The sequence below is a fragment of the Pungitius pungitius genome, chromosome 9 (assembly GCF_949316345.1).
Source record: "Pungitius pungitius chromosome 9, fPunPun2.1, whole genome shotgun sequence".
Classification (NCBI taxonomy): Eukaryota; Metazoa; Chordata; class Actinopteri; order Perciformes; family Gasterosteidae; genus Pungitius; species Pungitius pungitius.
In genome coordinates, this window is record NC_084908.1 from 10,254,786 (window position 1) to 10,274,793 (window position 20,008).

General features: G+C 42.2%; 1 protein-coding gene and 1 long non-coding RNA gene across 4 annotated transcripts in view; both read left to right on the forward strand.

Moving 5' to 3' along the window:
* Positions 1-1,121: 1,121 nt before the first annotated feature.
* Positions 1,122-20,008, forward strand: part of myh11a (myosin, heavy chain 11a, smooth muscle) — a 29,812-nt gene continuing 10,925 nt past the window's right edge. For 2 of the 3 annotated variants that reach the window (XM_037471545.2, XM_037471548.2), the window contains exons 1-10: positions 1,122-1,313; positions 4,448-4,812; positions 5,158-5,314; positions 14,531-14,558; positions 17,128-17,227; positions 17,357-17,383; positions 19,066-19,158; positions 19,267-19,330; positions 19,648-19,746; positions 19,835-19,978. In XM_037471545.2, the coding sequence (XP_037327442.1) occupies positions 4,471-4,812; positions 5,158-5,314; positions 14,531-14,558; positions 17,128-17,227; positions 17,357-17,383; positions 19,066-19,158; positions 19,267-19,330; positions 19,648-19,746; positions 19,835-19,978 (1,054 nt within the window). In that variant the 5' untranslated portion in view covers positions 1,122-1,313; positions 4,448-4,470. The remainder of the gene's footprint in view (positions 1,314-4,447; positions 4,813-5,157; positions 5,315-14,530; positions 14,559-17,127; positions 17,228-17,356; positions 17,384-19,065; positions 19,159-19,266; positions 19,331-19,647; positions 19,747-19,834; positions 19,979-20,008) is intronic. The other variant, XM_037471546.2, reaches the window with a different exon arrangement.
* Positions 8,597-14,507, forward strand: LOC134132755 (uncharacterized). Its single transcript, XR_009956950.1, has 3 exons — positions 8,597-9,013; positions 11,340-11,441; positions 12,927-14,507. It is a non-coding gene; the product is annotated as an uncharacterized LOC134132755 (long non-coding RNA).

Consider the following 20,008-nt stretch of genomic DNA (forward strand, 5'->3'; position numbering starts at 1 on the left):
TTTATTGGATCAAATAGATCGGTGTCCTTATATAGGAAGTTCCATTTGAAAGAAGCTGGAAACGGGAGGGATGCAAGAGGACCGGGAAGGAGGGAGGTGGAGCTGTTTGTGATAGTGGAATGCAATGTGCGTGGGATGTACACACATTCATCTGGTAAATTATGAGTTATTTTACGGAGGGGGACCTCTCTGGAGTGGTTACAGTGAAGGGGATTCCTGTGCTGGTGACAGCTTGCCTTATGAGGAGTGGGAACGGATTACATAATGTATATACAGGGAGCTTGCGGCCACTGTGTTTTAGTTGTTGTGTTTCCATCACGTCATTGTGATGCCTTTTTTAAAATCCATTATTTACCCTGAGATGATTTTCACTTTATGTTCCAGACAGCAAAAACTAACTAATATTAATGATTTGATTGAGTTTTAACTGAGCATGGAAAATTGAAGCATTTCATCTATGTGAGAAAGAAAGGTCTCGTTAGACCTTTTTTCCCAAAAGACCCTTGACACGTCACAGGTGTGTGTTGCGCCGCAAACTAAAGACATAGCTCTTCAGACTTCAGACACAAAACCAATTGTAGCACTTTAAATCGGCTTATTTTTTTTAAATTGTACTTTCTTTTTTCTTGTTCTTCTGGGTTTGGATCCTTATGGTTGAAATGCACCTGCATGAACGGAACCATTGTTAAAGTAACTAGTAACCTGCCCTTCTCCCACTATTAACTGGTATAATTTGAAAATGTTATCAGAGCTAACTGTAGTACAAAGTGTACAAAAAGTATCCAGATATAATTATTATGTTTTATTAATAGGTGATTATTATTGATGCAATCGTATGTAGGCAGCAATTAAAGTTAGTTCACTCATACTAATTTAATCTGGAAATGATCTAGCAAATGGGTGAGGTAGAAGTATAAGATGCACCTTACATGTAAACACACAGACAAACATAATGTCGGCGAGGAGAAAGCATGCACGACGTCTCCCCCTTGGATTACGTTGACTTGTGTGTGTTTTCAGCAAGATTCCCCCCCCCCCCCCCCCCATATTCACATCCTTCCTGCGGGGGTGCGCAGTGCGCATGTCCACTGCCTCCTCCTGCTCCGCTGGTGGATGCTTTCCGACGCTGGACGCGGTCCAGCTCGTGCAGCTCCACCCTCGCCCAACCGTGCGCAGTTTAAATGGTAAGGCTCCAAGTTTGACGGGGGTCATTTGGACTGTTCGTTTCTTGGAGTACCTCGTCCCCGCCTGCTGCTCCAGACGCTAACTTTCCAAACCCAAAGTTCCCCTGAACGCGACTCTCTTCTCCTTATGTAAGTATTTAGGTTTCTGTAGGCGGTGGTTTTACGGCTGATGCTGCAGTGCACTTGTCAAACCGCACTGTAACACCTTGTTAACTTAAACTGCCTTTGAGGAAGAGGACTTCATGTTTAATTATTTTCTCTCTGTGTTTTAAAAGTAGACTTCAATTTGGAGAAAACTTACTTTAACAGAAATTTGCTTATAGTTTTGTCTTGGTACCTGCTGCTTAATACATTATGTATACATAATGCACTTTTAGTACATGCAGCACTACATTTGCGTATTTAATAAAGTGTATTAAATTTTGTTTCATGTTCATCAGCTGAAAAAAGCGTCTCCCTCGGTTACCTGTGTTAACCACAGTGTTAACTACACTGACTGAGGACTTTCACAGGATTGAGTTGAACTGTATTCGGCTGCCGTAGTTATATTTAGTTAACAGTTCTCCTGTTCATTGACCTTTTCTGTAATGGGACCAATCACCATGGTGTTGTCATTTATCTGTTTTATTATTTGTGATTTAATTATTTTCATGCTGTAACCCTAATCATCATGAATGTATTTTTCAAGAAGACGGTAACAAGGAGAATGTTTGTGGGACGAACCAGAGAGGAAGTGGGTAAAACTCTTCACAGGCCCTGCAGGTCAAACATGTTCCCACACAAATAGAAACAGTCACGATGTCTCATGGGTGACATTTACACTTGTTTATTATTATTTTAAATAGAGATTCTGAAATAAAAGTAATTGTTATTGGACGCGTCATAGATTTCTATCCTGTTTTTCATCTCTGTGTTTAAGGATGGTTGTCTAAAAAAAAGTGATAGAAGTTATGATGCTGCATTTGGTAGTTTAGTATCATGGCAAATGATGCATGTGATGCCAAAACACTTTACATTTCAGTCAGTCTGTATCAACCTGTTATCGTGTCAACTCCACTTCTGTCTTCAAGATACACTGGCTGAGTACAAAGCCTTGTTGACACGGCAGAGAGACAGGGAGGGAGAGAGAGAGAGAGAGAGAGAGATAGAGAGAGACAGGGAGGGGGAGAGAGAGAGAGAGAGGCTGTACAAATGCAATAAGCCAAAGAGGTGAGGAAAGTTAAAGGGGTAAAGGAGGAAGGCTTTAATTGGCTGAATGTACTTAAGCACAGGGTGGAGTGTCAGGAAAAGTATGTTTACTTTTATCTGCAGAAAAAGCTAATCATCAAAGCATCAGCTGGTTGTTTCCTCAGCTCATGGGACTGATCCCCACCGCACTGCTGTTTTTTAAACAAATAGGTCCAGTTAATATTTCTGTAATAGATTCCACTATTTTTCCGGGTGGTGTGGTTTGGCTGGTCCCTTGGGTACATTTACAGGCTTTCTATGGAGGCTCAGTGGCTTTTTTATATAGTTGTCAGTCAATTAAAGTGTCTGCCAGTCACTTAGGGAAGGACCGCCTGTGAACACAAGTGGCTCATTGTAATCCAGAAACCATCAAGCTCTCCACGCAGTGCATCAGATGCCAGTTCATTACATTACATTTCATGTCATTTAGCTGACGCTTTTATCCAAAGCGACTTACAATAAGTGCATTTCCATATAGAGATACAAACTCAGAAGAACAAGTAAGAAGAAAGTACATTTTTCATCAAATAAGCAGTTTCAAAACATGTTATAGATAAGTGCCATTATAAGTAAAATTGTAGTGCTACCATTTGTTAGTGCTACGGTTTGTTAGTGTTTTAGTCAAGGTAGAGTCTAAAAAGGTGTGTCTTGAGTTTTGGGTGGAAGATGTAGAGGCTCTCTGCAGTCCTGATGTCATCAGAGAGCTCGTTCCACCATCTGGGAGCGAGGACAGCAAAGAGTCGCGATCTCACCGAGTGCTTTTCTCTCAGTGAGGGAGGACCAAGCAGCTTGGCAGATGCAGAGCGGAGTGAGCGGGTTGGGATGTAGGGTTTCACCATGTCCCGGATGTAGACTGGTCCCGATCCATTCACAGCATGGTACGTCAGTACCAATGTTTTGAACTGGATGCGGGCAGCCACCGGTAACCAGTGAAGAACCAATCTCAATGCTGTTTGAATGTGGTATTAGTCTCACTCAAACAATTTTGTTTGGTTGCACATTCAGACATATGCTGCATAAAATGCTGATATTAAATATTTGCTACCATGGTGTCCTTTGTACTTCAAATGTGAGTTAATGTGCAATTCCCACCCCTTTGTATTTTGCAGGTCTTTCTCCTTGACACCTTTTCATGATTAAGCCACTGTCTGTTGCAATTTAAAGAATATGTCGCTATGGACCCGCATGCCGCATGATTGTTAACGCCCCGTCCCCCCTCATGCGCTCTGCCTCGCTGTTATCATTTTGAAGTAAACGACGAGGCCAGCAAGAGACATACTCTTCCCTAAATGGGCTTTGTTTGGGAGTTCACTCGCCTTGCTGTTTAGATCTGCAGAAAAAGAGTCCTGCTCCAAAGAAGAGGCCCTTATATGGTCATCACAGCACGAGACTGGAGCCTCCTTGCAGACAGAGAGAGAGAGAGAGAGAGAGAGACATGGAAAACATGGATGTATGTCAATTAAGCTCTGGCTTCATGATTGAGTAAAAGACAGTTTGCATTAATGGTTTGTGGATATTTTGGATCTTAAGTCTGTTGCTCCTTTGGAGATTTGGGTGTTTTGTTACTGGCTTAATTAAAAGAAATTGGCCAGCCTTAAACTTTCTATCTAAATAAGGAAGGGGGATTAGAGTTTCTCCCTAGTGGCGTATGTGAATGTGTAGGGTTGTGAGGGGGTGGAGGTCTGTGAGAAGGACTGAACTTCCTGATGGATTTTTGAGTTGCAATCACAGGCAGGGGGATACTTTAGTATCATGTCTCCTATACCTCGAGAGACTCGATAGCAGTTTCTCGTTAGCAGCAGGGGTTTTATGAATCTATGATCCGTACCATGAAGTTTATTTGATGTCCAGCAAAATGTTGCCTCATTTGGATGCCGTCTCATCTATTTCTAATTCCTTCCTTCCGGCTTTGCTTTGTTCCTTCTTGCCTCTGTTTCTTCCTGTGTTAGTTCCCTCCTCACCGACTTTCCACCTCCCTTCCTTCCTTGCTCTTTTTCAACATCCAATTGATTTCCAAATTTGTCTTTCCCAAACAGCTGGACCCCCGCCATAACCCAAAATGTCTAAGAAGGCCCCAACCGAGGACGAGAAGTTCCTCTTTGTTGACAAAGACTTCTTGAACAGCCCCATGGCTCAGGCTGACTGGTCGGCCAAGAAGCTGGTGTGGATCCCATCGGAGAGGCACGGCTTCGAGGCGGCCAGCGTCAAGGAAGAGCACGGTGACGAGGTGCTGGTGGAGCTGGCTGACAACTGCAAGAAGGTGACAGTCAACAAGGACGACATCCAGAAGATGAACCCGCCCAAGTTCAGCAAGGTGGAGGACATGGCTGAGCTCACCTGCCTGAACGAAGCCTCCGTATTGCACAACATCCGCGAGAGGTACTACTCTGGGCTAATTTATGTAAGTACACAGTGAAAACCTGCTCTCACAATCCTTCACTCACACCCTGACGGCGTGCAGCTGCATACAGATGTTTGTTTCTATATATTTATCAGCATTTTCTACTGACTTTATGGATTTCCTAATTCTATTTTCAACCTTAGTCAAATGTTTACACATGTACTGATGATGTTTATGCTCTCTGGCTGGCAAAGCCACTATTTGGGGATTTCAAAAGTATTTCAATCCTTATCATTGCCTTCTGATGCTGACTTCTATAAGTTCTGCCAGTTATAGAAATACAAAAACAGCAACATGTGCGGGGCTCACACGCGCTCATCTACCTCGCGGCCTTTACCTTCTCAGACGTACTCCGGCCTGTTCTGTGTGGTGGTGAACCCATACAAAATGCTGCCCATCTACTCAGAGAAGATCATTGAAATGTACAAAGGGAAAAAACGACATGAAGTCCCCCCTCATATCTACTCGATCGCCGACAACGCCTACAGGAACATGATGCAAGGTAGGATGTTGACACCACCTCCATCATTTCCCTAAAAAGAATTGATTTATTAGGTGGTCATTGTTTTTTTTGTTGTTGTTTTTTCACCACATCGCATGAAAACAGCGACAATACAAACCAGAGTTTTGTTCTTCCAGCTTTGTTGTCTTCCCGTTGGGCTGTTTGGCTGTCGGCAGCGTGCGTGCATTAAGAGAGATGGATGCGTTGAATGCGGTGCCCCGCTGGTTCCTATGACAGCTGCTCAAATGTGCACGAAGCAAAATAAGTCACACTTCTGAGTTTGAAATCAACCCAACCTTAATCCAGCGTTCTACTGCATTATGGCGTCCAGGGACCAAGAGCGCTGGCGTTACCTTTAACCATTTCCTCCCAGCAGAGTCCAGCCTCCTCCTCGGGCTCATTCACAAGAACCCACGAGTAAAAACATCTTTTTGGACATAAAGATTCAAATAAAGGGCCACTTCAGTGTTCATATTAGGATGTTGATTCACCTAAACAAAAAAGTATCCTCTAGGTTAAGTCAATGGGAACAAATATTTTTGGGCCCCATCATGTGACAGACCCCGGAAATTGTAATTTCACCGTTTGGCCGCAGTGTAAAATGTGCTTCTCTTCTTGTGGGCTTGGTCCGCAGTCTCTTGTCAGCCTCTAAGAACTTTTACAAATAACAAAAACATGTTTTTTTGCAGCCTGCTGGCCTCCTAAGTTTTTAGGGGATTTCTGTCAGATGGGAAGTGTTATCTTAAAAAAGCGTGCCGTGAGTGCGCTCTAAAAGGTCTCGCTTCTGTCTGAGTGGTGACAGCTGGAAGCATTTAGCTCTGTCATGATGACAAAGCGGTTAATAAAAACCACAAAAGGGCCGGCGCTTTCAGGCTGATAGTTTCATCTGCAGAGAGGTGATAATTATCATTCACACTTGAAAATAAAGCTTGTTACTTGCCCTACAAGTACAGTTCAGAGTTGGTAGAGTGTGAAAAAACAGTTTATTTATGGCCTATTTGAGAGTCGGTGTCTTGCAGAGGAGACGATAGTGTTCTTTTCACAGGCGTGCTTACAGTAAATGGCTCTTGGACGAGCCGGCAGTGGTACAGAGCAGCTAGTTTCCCACAGACGCTGTTGCTCGTGCTCCCAGGGGGTCGTGCCCACTGGAACTTTGTGTTGATGTGAGGGCGTTCTCTCACAGGGGTTGACATCTGGATTGGAAGTTGGGTGCAGGGCTGTCAATCTTTTCCTGTTCTATTCAAATACTCTAACTATATTATTTTCTCTTGATGAGATTACCATAGAGATGCTTTTTTCTTTGGGCAAGAAACGCCCGTTTAAAGTTCCCATTAAATGGGTTTGAGATTGTACTCCTTTGTTTTGCTTTGGTGAATTCCCCAATGAAACAGGATGTTTTGACAGGACTTACAGTAAAGTTCGGAAGTAATTGTTTAGAGAGCTCTTAAGAAGGCGGGATTTACCCAAATCTTCCACATCCACACCATTCAATCTCTCTGGCTGCCAAGAGAGGGACTAAACATTTTTGGCATTTAAGTCACTTTGTCACTGAGATGATTTGACCCAAGAAAAGCTTAAACTTGTTTTTTCAATATTCTTTTTTCAAGTTTGTGAAAAATACATTAGTATGCAGTCCATGGTGTCCAAAACATTGGCAAACTGTTGCTAGCCGCTGCACTGGTGTTAAGCATTTTAGCTACAACACACACAAACCTCTGAGCTTCAATTTCCATCTCTTAGTTAATCCCAAACATTTTTGTATGTAGCTAGTGTGTCTAAACATGGATTCGCATGTAAACAAGAAGGGTGTGGATTGATTTGTGTTTGTGTGGCTGTTTGGATTACACTTCTTCAGCTCATCCCTGTTGAAGATCCCATACAGCTGCAACCTGGAGACCATTTTCACCCTGAACCCTACGTTCACACGAAAATGTATTACATTTATTTCAGACCAAACAAATCAGATGTAAGCTTGGGCTCATGATGACATAACAATTGATGTTTCTGATTGTGAACCACACGTTTTAGAATTAAAAAACGTGGCTTTGGAACTGCTTTCCTCATCCAAAGTACTAAGGAAACAAAGCAGCAAAAGCAGCAACCGCATCGCCAGTCAATGCATTCAAAAGAAAAGATCAATGAAAAGATCAATAAAAATGCATCCTTAAAAATGACTTTTACCATGTGAAAAATAGTTTCACGTTGCAAATGTGCTTTGATAGTGTCCCCATCTGCAGGGTTGAATAGGGAAATAGCTGATGGATCTCATATTATGATCGTTAAGTTTTAGGGTGTGGCTACCTTGTGATTGACAGGTGTTGCCTTGTCTGGGATCTTTAAACCTTTCACAGTATCTTTTACTTCATCAAAGTGAATTGTTATCATTTAAGTCGGCAAAAAATGTGTTGAGCGATGTTTGTACTCCACCCTCTGGTTTCCAAAAAACTAAATGAAGGCGGACAAACTCGGTAGATGGCAAATCAATGGATTACTTCAAGGTGACTACGTCCTCGTCTTATACACAGTCTACGGTCTTGGAGAATTATGAAGGACATACGTCCAAGTATGGTCGCTTTCAAGGAGCCACATAAACAAAAAAGTCCTCAACTACCAAAAATTCAAGACTAAATCTACACATCCGTGAAGCCTTTTTGAGCCTTTATTGAGTCACACTGTGGCTGCCGGGGAGTTTTTTTGGTCAATTCATGTGTGTGATTTCCCGTGAAGGAGTGACTGATGGTGAGGGATGTCTACAGTGAGAGTTTTAGTACAAATAGTTCACATATTACAGTGTAAGTGGTGCATAACGACGGCAAATCCAGATAACTGGACGCCTATGCGCCGAGACATTTTGGGGCATTCTGAGACATTCCAACATCCCATTCTTCCAAAATAGCCCCTCATCTTTGATGTTCAGAAGAAACTATTTGAAATTCCCACAGGGAGTTTGCTGTCCCCTCACATGCTTCTTCTGTGCTCCCATTGTATTTATGTTTTCCAGACAGGTGCAGAGACATCAAAACTCCCCGTTAGTCAGATTTTGCTTTTTACTTCATCTGAACAATCAGTGTTACAAAGCATTTCCAGTGTCCTTTCTCTCTAAGTCTCTGGTGCGAGACCGAGTGTTGATTTTGGATGTTTTGCAAAAGCTCACAGTCCTGGCCACCACTCTCTTTCCCCTCTGCCTTAATTAGAAAGGGCAGAGGGGGAACATGTGTCATTTTGTGTGTGTGTGTGTGTGTGTGTGTGTGTGTGTGTGTGTGTGTGTGTGTGTGTGTGTGCACTTGCAGTTGTTAGTTTGTGGGGCCATGTAACAGGGAGAACACCAATCTTGTGGGGCCCAGCAACCTTGTGGGGCCCAAAATGAGGGACCCCACTAGAATGATCATCATATATGGGCTCACAAGCCTCCCCTGACATGCCTGTCGCTTTTTTAGCACATGTCTCACAAAGTCAGAAAGTATGGAAAAGTGTGTGTGATGTGTGTGTGGATTTTTTACTCACTAGTGCCCCAAGTGTTGGAAAGGTGGTATAACATCACACACACACACTTCCTGGTGTGTGTAAGGGTTCAGCCAATGAGGGGCCACTATGAAATCTCGCGAGATTTTTCGTGAAGTCATTAGCGATATCTCATGTCTCAGCATACCAAAGCCATGCAGTGTTGGCTGCTCAACTGGGAACTTTGCAGAGAATAAGGTAGGTTTTTGTATTAAAGTATGACTTTTTTTTTATCTGTTTCTCAATCTGTACCCACAGTATATTAATGGATTAATAAAGTAGCACTTTATTCTGTAAATTACAATTTCTTGGTGCTGCTAGCTGCTAGCTAGCTATATATTGCTAGCTTCTACTGTTAGTTTTAGATCAGAAAATGCTAACTGTTAGCTACAGCATTGTTATACTTAAGATATTTTTTCTGATGAATAAGTATAATATTAACATTTGTTATGACAACGCGATTACTGCCGCATTATTTAGTCACAAAAACCGTAATCTTGTTACTCTGAACGGCAAAAGTGTGCCGCTTTGGGTGACTGTCAATCACAGGATTTTCCCGCGATCGTCACTTTCGGCCAATCGGAGGCTTTGTTTATGTCTGTGGGGCGGGTCCAACAGCATGTTAGTGTGGCTTAGACGAACGCATGCAATGTTGATGAGTTAGGCTGTCTGACTGACTGCAAAGGCTTAGAATAACGAGTGCAGCGCTGGTGAGTAAGGATTGTTATGGACTGACTGCAAATGACTGCTAAAAGGATGGTGGACACGTTTGTTTCATACGGAGAGTTACGACTCCGTTCGCTGCTACGTAATTCAACCGGTGGCCCGGAAACATGTATAACTGATAACCTCCGTGAAACACGGAAATCGGCGTTTTTTTAGCAGCGTGAGTCACTTCTTAACACACGGGGGTCGGTGTCTATATACATCTGCTTTGATGAGTTGGGTTTGTTGTTTGACTGAGGACGGCAAAGGATGGTGGACACGTTTGTTTCATACGGAGAGTTACGACTCCGTTCGCGGCTATGTAATTCAACCGGAGGCCCGGAAACATGCATAACTGATAACCTCCGTGAAACAGACGGTGTCTGTATACATCTGCGCCGTTTGTCCCGTGGGTTTTACGTGTACGTCTGTTGGCGTTGCAGCGCTGAGAGTAAACAAACTATCTCAAACAGCTGACGTGACGTGATAACAGTGCTGTAAAACTTGATTTGATGTGTGAAGTCATTCAAAAGATGTTAAAGGATTTTTTAAAGGATAATTTGCAGTGTATATAATAGTGTGGGGTTGTGTGCAGACGTTACAATGTGATCATTTAGAGGATTTTCTAGAAGGGCTCAATAAGCAGATAGCTGTGTTTTGGGGGGTTTTCATGGGGCCAGAAGTTACGATGCCAACCATGCAGACCGAATAATATAAGGATTGCACTGGTCAGACACTCAGCCTTGGTAATTGATCCCAGCATGTAGATAATAATGTGTATGTTCTCCTTTGTGCATTTTGATAGTGTTGTTATTTGCTTTCATCTAGTTTGTAGACTTGGTTCTGCAATAACAAGTGTTAAGGAAACCAGGGCCCTGTACTATATAGCAGGATTCAGGGTAACGGCTAACAGTTTCACTCTGGGTTTCTGATATTCTCTTATTACCCAGTAAATTGCTAAGATCATTTATGCTGAACTTAAAACCTCCTCTAGAGAATGTGATGTTAGAAATAAGAGATCAACTCACAGCATTTATCAGTAAGTGGAGCTTTCTTGTTCGGTAGTTAATATTACACAAATACTAAGTAGTCAAAGTCAAAATCCTGACCAAGGAACACAGTTTAAACAGATTTAAAAACAGACTTCTGGCAACAAATCACTGTCTGTGCTAATGTGTGTCAATTTATAGATTCATTATATCACTGCTTCATCTAGATCCCGATAAGGTTGGCTAAAACGACGTGTGTGTGTGTGTGCACGCAGTTACTTTCAGGCTGAATATATGTTTTAAGCCTCTCCACTTTTGTCAAATATTATAGTTGTACATTTATATGTGTCGCTTGGCTGACAGCATACTTGTCTGGGTTTTCGATTTAAAGCTGGGATTCAGAGTTGGTGATCGGAAAATTGATTACAACTATGGTGGTGATTCACAATGGCCATCGCGTCAAAAGGTGTGTTGGTTATAGGTTTACTGATTCATCGGTTTGTTAATCTGGGAGATTATAAAGTTTGAAATCTGTTTGAATTGGCTCATTAATTCAGCTAGTGTATCTGATACTGATGGTGTAGTCTCAGATCTATAATAGCTGATATATATTAGTTATTGCTTTTTATTTTAATATCAGGTGAGAAACCATCAGGGTTTGGTTGTGTCAGTAAAGACAAGGATGTTGCATTTACATCATTAAATTAAACATAAATGTTGCCAGTACAATAGTTAAGAGTAAATCAGACACTTTTCTTGACAGAGTTGTTGAGATAACTATACTATTGGGAAGTTCTAAGTCTGTTCTTTTTTTAATATCTCAATTATAGGTGACAAACTATGAGGCCCCTGCTGTGGCTATAGAGACAGAAGACACCCTTTCAAATCTGTCTTCCCATGAGGAATCCAATGGAGAGGAAGCCATAGCCCAGGTAAATATGTAATGTACACACTGCAATTCTGCACGATGCAATTCTATTATCACGGTATGATGGTGTCAAAATGGCTTTTGTGTTATAGCTTTCCGTCAGAAACCATCATTGGGTTATTCTGTAGACTTTAAATTGAAGGAACAGACCGATAACAACCCTACACATTTTGTTTCTAGTCTGTCCTTTATGGGGTCCTCCTGTCTTTATCTCCTTCTAAATAATTTAAAGTTAACCTCGCACACACACACCAATGTTTCTAGTCCACCCTTTATGGGGCCCTCCGTTTTATCCAAACTATAAGTATTTTTAAATACTTTTAACAACACATTTCAGGATCTAACCTCAGGTTTTTACATGTGTAATTGTCCACTTCCTGAGCTGATGCATGTTTAAAAGGGGTATTTTAAACATGATGCACTGCAGCCCCAAAAATGTTGTTGAGGGGTTCCAACTTTACACCCACATGTTTCTAGTCCACCCTTTATGGGGCCCTCCGTTTTGTCCAAACTATAAGTAACTTTTAATACTTTTAACAACACATTTCAGGATCTAACCTCAGGTTTTTACAGGGGTAATTGTCCACTTCCTGAGCTGATGCATGTTTAAAAGGGGTATTTTAAACATGATGCACTGCAGCCCCAAAAATGTTGTTGAGGGGTTCCAACTTTACACCCACATGTTTCTAGTCCACCCTTTATGGGGCCCTCCGTTTTGTCCAAACTATAAGTAACTTTTAATACTTTTAACAACACATTTCAGGATCTAACCTCAGGTTTTTACAGGGGTAATTGTCCACTTCCTGAGCTGATGCATGTTTAAAAGGGGTATTTTAAACATGATGCACTGCAGCCCCAAAAATGTTGTTGAGGGGTTCCAACTTTACACCCACATGTTTCTAGTCCACCCTTTATGGGGCCCTCCGTTTTGTCCAAACTATAAGTAACTTTTAATACTTTTAACAACACATTTCAGGATCTAACCTCAGGTTTTTACAGGGGTAATTGTCCACTTCCTGAGCTGATGCATGTTTAAAAGGGGTATTTTAAACATGATGCACTGCAGCCCCAAAAATGTTGTTGAAGGGTTCCAACTTTACACACACATGTTTCTAGTCCACTCCTTATGGGGCTCTCCGTTTTGTCCAAACTATAAGTAACTTTTAATACTTTTAACAACACATTTCAGGATCTAACCTCAGGTTCTATAGTCAATCAGTACAGTAGGGAGACGATGCTATGGCGCACTAAGGAGCTCCAAGGATGAAATTGTTTTATTAAACATAGATCAATATGTATTTTGGAGTCATTTCTTATAATGACTAATTGCGCCCTAGTCTGAAAGCATACAGTAATCTGAACTACAATCTATCCAAATTCCAACTAATTCATTACTGCAATTGATGATCGATGCAATAGTGTTTCAGTGGCAATTAAAATGTACAATTCTTAAACAAGTCAATTCTGTGCTCCTTTTATGTCTACTTAGGTAAACAAACTGCTATCAAAAGAACCTGGACACCCGAGGAAGCGGCAGCGGTGAACCGGCATCTACGGAGATGCATTACCATGAACAGTGTTCCAGGCAAAGAGGAGTGTCAACAGTGCATTAATGCAGACCCTGAAGCTCTCCGAATGCGAGACTGGAAGGCATATAGAATCACTACTTTGAGACGAAAGTATAAGTGTGAACTTGCTGATGCACCGTCATATTGACAGTGTTAACAGTCTCTTCTTGTGAGGCCTCTTTGTAGGCAATGATAAAGTTAATCTTGTCCCAGTGACTTTTATTTCTGAACACTGAACAATTGTCCAATGAGTAACTGAAACTATTCCGCGCCCCCACAATCAAACGCCCGCATGGGGAGATTTTAGCTTTTACTTTACTAAGTTAATAAAGACAAGAGAACATATTATGTGTTAAGGAGTTTATTTTATGCAATGTCGTTTGAGAAATGGTACTAGGAAAGCGTTGAGTAGTGTTGAGCTGGAGTTCATTATATTAATGAAATTTAATGCCCCATATACCTTATGATGATCTTTGGTTACAATGACATCGAGCCCTACAATGTCTTTGATAAGCAACAAAAAATATGTAAACATGTTATTTCCATCAGAAGACATTGTGTCTTGCGAAGATACAAAGTCTAGAAATGGTTGTCTTGCTAAGATATTAAAACTAGGATTGTGTATGTGTGTGTGAAAGAGGGACTCGCAAGTTTTGAATGTTAGAAACAGAACCCCACAAAGTGACAAAAAAACTAGCAAGAGAAAAAAAGTTCTGAATTTTAACAAATTAAAGTGATGGTAATTATATAGATTTTTTTTTCATCTTACTGGATTTTTTACAATGTTGTAGCACTGCCAGAAAGGGTGGATCCCACATTTGGGTAAAATAAGTTCGGGCCCTACAAAGGAGGAACACGAGTATGTGTGTGTGTGTGTGTGTGTGTGTGTAAGTAAGGAATGGATCCAGCGGAACAACAGCCAAACCCTCCGCTGGTTTTCACAGTTTAAGACCGGCCGCTCACTGTAACACAACATAATAAGTCCGTATAAATGATAGCGCTGCAGATTAGTGATGCTCTTCGCTGCATGAGGATGAGGAATTGGTCGCAGTAACGCTTCCAGATGTTGCTTACAAAGAGGTTTTAATGTTGAAAACTGAGAGCGAAGTTATCTTTTCCCTCGGCGTTCTCCCTGTTTTCCCCCAGATCCACTTTGCATTGACGAACAACGTTTCAAAAAAGCCTTACATGGACTCACTGTATCCTCCCAGGAGTATTTCTGGAGCTGATGTAATGACTCATTGCTATGCACATTTAGAGTCGATTGTCATGGTAAAAAAAAGTGGGAGTTACATGTTTCTTTAGGCACAGGGGATACTTTTGCAAATCACTAAGTCTCATCTAAGCCTTGAATCGTATCCCAAGTTGTTTCTGAAGGAAGGATTGTGGCCACCAATGCATTTATTGCAGACTCTTGTGGTTTTCCATATGAGTTTTAGGCCTTTACAAGTGATCTAGACAATCATTCACTGCATATTTGTTAACAAGTCATCATAAAACCTGTGATTTTTCTTTGTGTCTACAGATCGTGAGGACCAGTCCATCCTCTGCACGTAAGTCAAAATCTGTCACCTCCAAACCCACCCTTTCCTCGTCGTCTCTCCTTAACCTTTTCCAGGAGGTCACATCAGCGGTGGAAGAAAGGAAGCGTGTTAATCCATGTTTTTGTGTGCAAGTTATATAATGCTTGTGCAAACATAGATATTAGATATCTCTAATAAATCTAACTAGATATCTCTCTGGTCCAGACCACCAGCAAGAAATCATGCTTAATATAACTGTGAAATATTTTCTGAAGATGTGGCTGGCTTGATTGGTAATGCTGTAGTTTGTTAGATTTTGTGGCAGACACTTTGGTATTCACATGGAGCCAAACTCGATGAGCGTTAATGCGTCCCAGAGGGCTGTGGCCTCGCGCCCTTCTCAGACCGTCGCTCAGGAAGTATGCCCTGCCTGCCGATGGGAGAACCAGATTAGCTCGGCAAATGTTTGGGCTCTCTTTAGTTTGGTTTATTTATTTATTTTCAAACCAATTATTGAGGAACTCTGACGTCCATCGGACATCCAATGATATAGGACCTCGATTTGTGCAGCAGTAACAGCTGAATCTTCCCACTGTGCTACACTTTTCTTTCATTTATTAATTTATGTTTCTTAGTAATATTCTTTTGTATAAGTTGTATGTTTGCCCAGGTCATGTTTCATTAATACATTTTTGTTTATTCCCGATTGACTGGACAATCCACATACGCATGTTCATCTCTTTCCACTTGTTTCTACTCCTAAAATGTACTCCATGCATCAGAAGGAAAACTGTTGAGAGGGAGAGCTTTTATGCTCCAAGTAAAACAAATAGAGACCTTGCCCCATTTAAATCGAAGGATTACGATCAAGGAGCCGTGCGGGTTAACGTCCAGATCACATTTCTCCCGTATTGGTTTTAAGTGAAAAAGTAGCACCGTTTCTGCTCAGTATGCAATTAATCCCTGAAAAAGGGTTGAAAGGAAGGCTCTCTCTTCTCCAAATGTACAGATGCTTGGATGCTGCACATTTTTTGATCTCATCAGACCATTTCCTCAACTTCCAGGCTCCCTTTGCAAGTATTTATCCCTTCGTTGTGTGCAGGGAGGCTTTTGTTTACGGTTAGGGTGAACATGAAGACGTTTGATGCAAATCGCTCTTTAATATGAGTTTGAAGGGATAAACTGGTCCTATCACACAACAGAGCTGAAACACAAACTCTGTTTTCTCTGTGGATCATTGGTCGGGTCCCCATGTTTGAGTTTGAGCTACAGCTGGTCTCATTCTCAGCAGGCATCTGGAGCCATATATGGGAGAAAGCTTTCTAGTGCGATACGTGGAATGTCATGTATGACATGCTCCTCCTGCATGTGTGGTTCATTGCACCGTGTGTTCTTCTCGTATTGTTTTTACAGCAACCCTTCATCTAGGTTAACAAACACTAGGCAAGTGTTGTGATGGGAGACTTTAAATAAAGGGATTTTATCTTTAATTTATTTTCATTAAAAAGCAAAAAAACACATTCCGTAGACCTTTTCAGCAATTGAAGGGACACCTCGCAGGCTTTCACCGACATGTGTGTGTGCTCTCTTCATTCTGGCAGTGATTGTGTTCCTCAAATTCCTCAGATACAGAGTAGCAATAATTTGTCATGGGAAAGAAGTCGGGAGCCTGCAGCTAAATCCATTGTAGAGACGTTGACATTTCATCTCAGCGGGGTCACCAGTTTCCTCGGCCTAATGCGTGTGTGTGACAAAATAGACGCAGTGACCGTAAAGTTGCAGGATGTTGCAGAAATGTACAGATGTTCAGGCCCACTGAGGACTTGGGGGCATCACACGTAATAATGGAGGGGTTCCCTAAATTGAGGTGCACTCCAGGGATTTTTTTTTACTCAGGCAGGAAGCGCAGGAGAAGACAGCTTGATCAGCCATCTGGAGGAAAAACTCACATCAGAATTTATCGTGTCCTGACAGCAGCCTACAGTAGGAGCCTGGATGTCGTATGTTCTTACGAACTTGACCAGGACAGAGTAATTAGATTCCTCTCATGGCTGCCAAGTCCCAACACATGGAGCATCCCATTCCTTTTATGGGTGGATGTTTCTGTGTGTTGGACTGCTGGCCGATGGCTCTGTGATCATTCAACTTTGTCTCTCTAAATATCCCGGATCGTTTTCTGGAAAGAATGTGCATTTGCTTCTGTTTGAATCTGTTTGAGTTGTAGAATGTCTCTTAAAAGGTAGTAGGTACCTCTTTAACTTTCAGGTTTCTGACATAATATGTGTCTTAATGCTTTGGTAGGTTTTATTACAGCTATAAACACACAATACAATGCACGTATTCACGATTCCCGTAAAGCCCTAAAATAAATCACTAAATAGATATGGCTTATGAACATGATAGTTGGTTGAAAGGATGTGGTCATCAGCGTGTAGTAGGCAGACTGAAGAATAACGTTATGCTTTGAGTTAGACATTGGACAGACATTTCCATTCAATTAAACTGGGTTATTGAACTGTGAACAGAGTACCTGTCAGTGCTGCTTATCTTCTTGCTCTCTCTGTATCTTTTAATCCCCTGCTCACTTTTCCCTCTCCAGTGGAGAGTCTGGTGCTGGCAAGACGGAGAACACCAAGAAGGTCATCCAGTATCTGGCTGTTGTGGCCTCCTCACATAAAGGCAAGAAGGACAGCAGTGCTGTAAGTATCACCGTGAAGAGATCACGTTTTAGTAAAAGTTTTGGGCGCGTTAGCCAGTTCCCTCACTCTTCAACATATGCAGGAAACTGCCCGCTTTAATCTTTCTATATCGCCATTTCCTCCAAATAGCAACAATCAGGAACACAGTTTGCCTACGTGAGTAAAGGGGAATCCCTGGAGTGTGTTTTTGTGTGTAGTGTTTGTGTGTGTCCCTTCCTTAGGTTAGAAAAGTGCATGAAGAAAGTGTCACTGAGTTACCCAAATAAATTGTTTCTGCAATGATTTGTCCACACCAAGGGGCGCGATCCCAAATCTTACTGCTCTTGAGTTAGAAGGCGTTTCCTCTAACCTTCGTTGTGTCTGTAACTTACCCAACAACAGTCGATTTAGAGTGCATGACTCTCATCAAAGTACTGACTCGCAGTCACTTTACAAACATAGTTGGGTGTTCAGTGAAGGACTCGTGGTGTCTTCCCTACTCCTGGTTAATTATGTTGAGTTTGGTGTCATCGATCCTCTTATCAACACCCTTTCACTGCCGGCGGAGCACCTCCCCCGACAGTGACAGGGTCTCTCACAGATCAACGAGCACAGTGTGAGCATGTCCTGTTCTGATCTGTTAAGCACCGACTTCCCCACCGCCCACCCCCCCCCCCCCCTCCCCCCCCATCCCCCCCATCCCCTCCTACCCATCTTCTCATCCGACATTTGACCCCTTTTTGAACAGCAAAAATGGCGTCACAGGTGGTTTGTGGTGCTCTGCCGTAGGTGAAGGTCTGAGGGGTTCATTTGTGCGTCAAAGCGATGGTCCACTCATTATTGGCACCAAGGAAACGATGTACAGATCGTTTTTTTTCTCTGCTCTCCCTTTCTCTCTTGGCACTATTTTCATTCAGCCCACTGTTCAGTAGTTTGAGCTTAAACGTTTTATTTACAGTATTTTAGGAACAATACTTCCCATCTTTTACTTTCTTGCTGCACTTTGTTTCTCTTCTCTTCCGTCGCTCTCTCTCCCAGTGACTTTATTGAACAAGACTCTCCTCTCTCCAACTGTGAACTGCACCTCTTCAGCTGGTCTGTATCTTTTTTTTCCTTAAACATGAAAAAAAGATTGACTTTTGATGACAAATACCCTTTTTAGAGATTTCCCCGTTGCCATTTTTTTATTACAATAACAACGCGGTACTGGGGCCCCTCTCCTCTTTGTGGCCTTAGCTCGTTTACAGGGTAGCTGAGGGGAGTGTTTTTAAGGTACAGATCTCCAGCACCTGACCGTGATGCTAGGCTGAAACAGACCCCTTTGATCAGTTGGATTAGCTCGATTCAGAGTGAAGGAGTGCCTGCCTCATTTACTGACCATCACCCGGCTCCACTTAGCAGCCTGCAGGCTCTGCAGTCACGCTGGAAACAAATCTCCAGAAGGCTCTTTGTGAATCTGAATCATTTGGATTTTCCAACACATTGAATGCAACTACGTAGGCAGGATTCATCAAAGGTTTTAAAAAGAAAAGGATGCCGCCTCTCCTGACATAAGCTCACTTGTTCATCTCGCTCTCTCTGTTTCCACACCAGCACAAGCAGCTCCTCCTCTTTTTAAAACTTGGTCTTTCGAAACAGATGGAGAGGTCTTCAGGCCGCACGTACTGAAGAAAGTCAAAGAAGATTGGGAAGGACTTATACTGTGACATTGAAGCACATTGTAGCCTTATTTTGTAATGTTGATTGATTAACTTGTCGACACATCAGTAGTAATGCGCTGATGGGCTGAAACAAGCCCATATCCACTTAATCATCACCAGTGTGTCGGTGATGTTTCTGATTCCCACTGTTGTCACCAGGGGGAGCTGGAGAAGCAGCTCCTGCAGGCCAATCCCATCATGGAGGCCTTTGGAAATGCCAAGACCATCAAAAATGACAACTCCTCCCGATTTGTGAGTGTGCTATTTTCAGAAAGAGAAGTAGTGTTGTTTCTCATGTGCCTCTTTAGGGCCTGTTTTCTTAATCACAGCATTTTAATTGCGACATACTGTGTCTCACAGGGTAAATTCATCCGCATCAACTTTGATGTGACCGGCTACATCGTTGGAGCCAACATTGAGACTTGTATCCTATCTGTGGGGGGGTTTCACCTTTTGGAAAATAGCTTCTGTTTGAGCACTTTTTGTTAGGGGAAAGCCTTCAGTTTCAGTTTTAATCCAATATTTATTTAGCCTCTAAGCATTTCTTTAGGTAGTTTTGTATGTATATGTATGTATATAATATGTCAATTTAATTTATCTGTCCACCTTTAGTCAAAGAGAAAGAGAGAGGTACATTAGATATAAAATGTAATGTTCCCCCAAAGGGGAACACAGCTGGATTTTGTCTTTTTAAACCTCCCTCAGTGTGCGTATTTATTCTCTAAAACCTAAAACTCTCAGACTTGCTGGAGAAGTCTCGCTGTATCAGACAAGCAAAGACAGAAAGAGCTTTTCACATCTTCTACTACATGATTGCTGGTGCCCAGGGCAAACTGCGTGGTGAGTGGAAGCTCAATCTGTCATACAAACATCCTGCTGGATCTGCCATGTGTTCACGTCGTCGCTGTCATTCGTCAATGTCTTTCAGAGGAGCTTCTTTTGGAGCCTTTCGGCAATTACCGCTTCCTGAGCGCCGGTCACGTTCAGATCACCGGCCAGCAGGACGATGAGATGTATGAAGAGACCATGGAGGCGATGAAGATCATGGGCTTCACCGACGAGGAGAGAATCGGTACCAGCGATCTGGATTGTACTTGGCGAG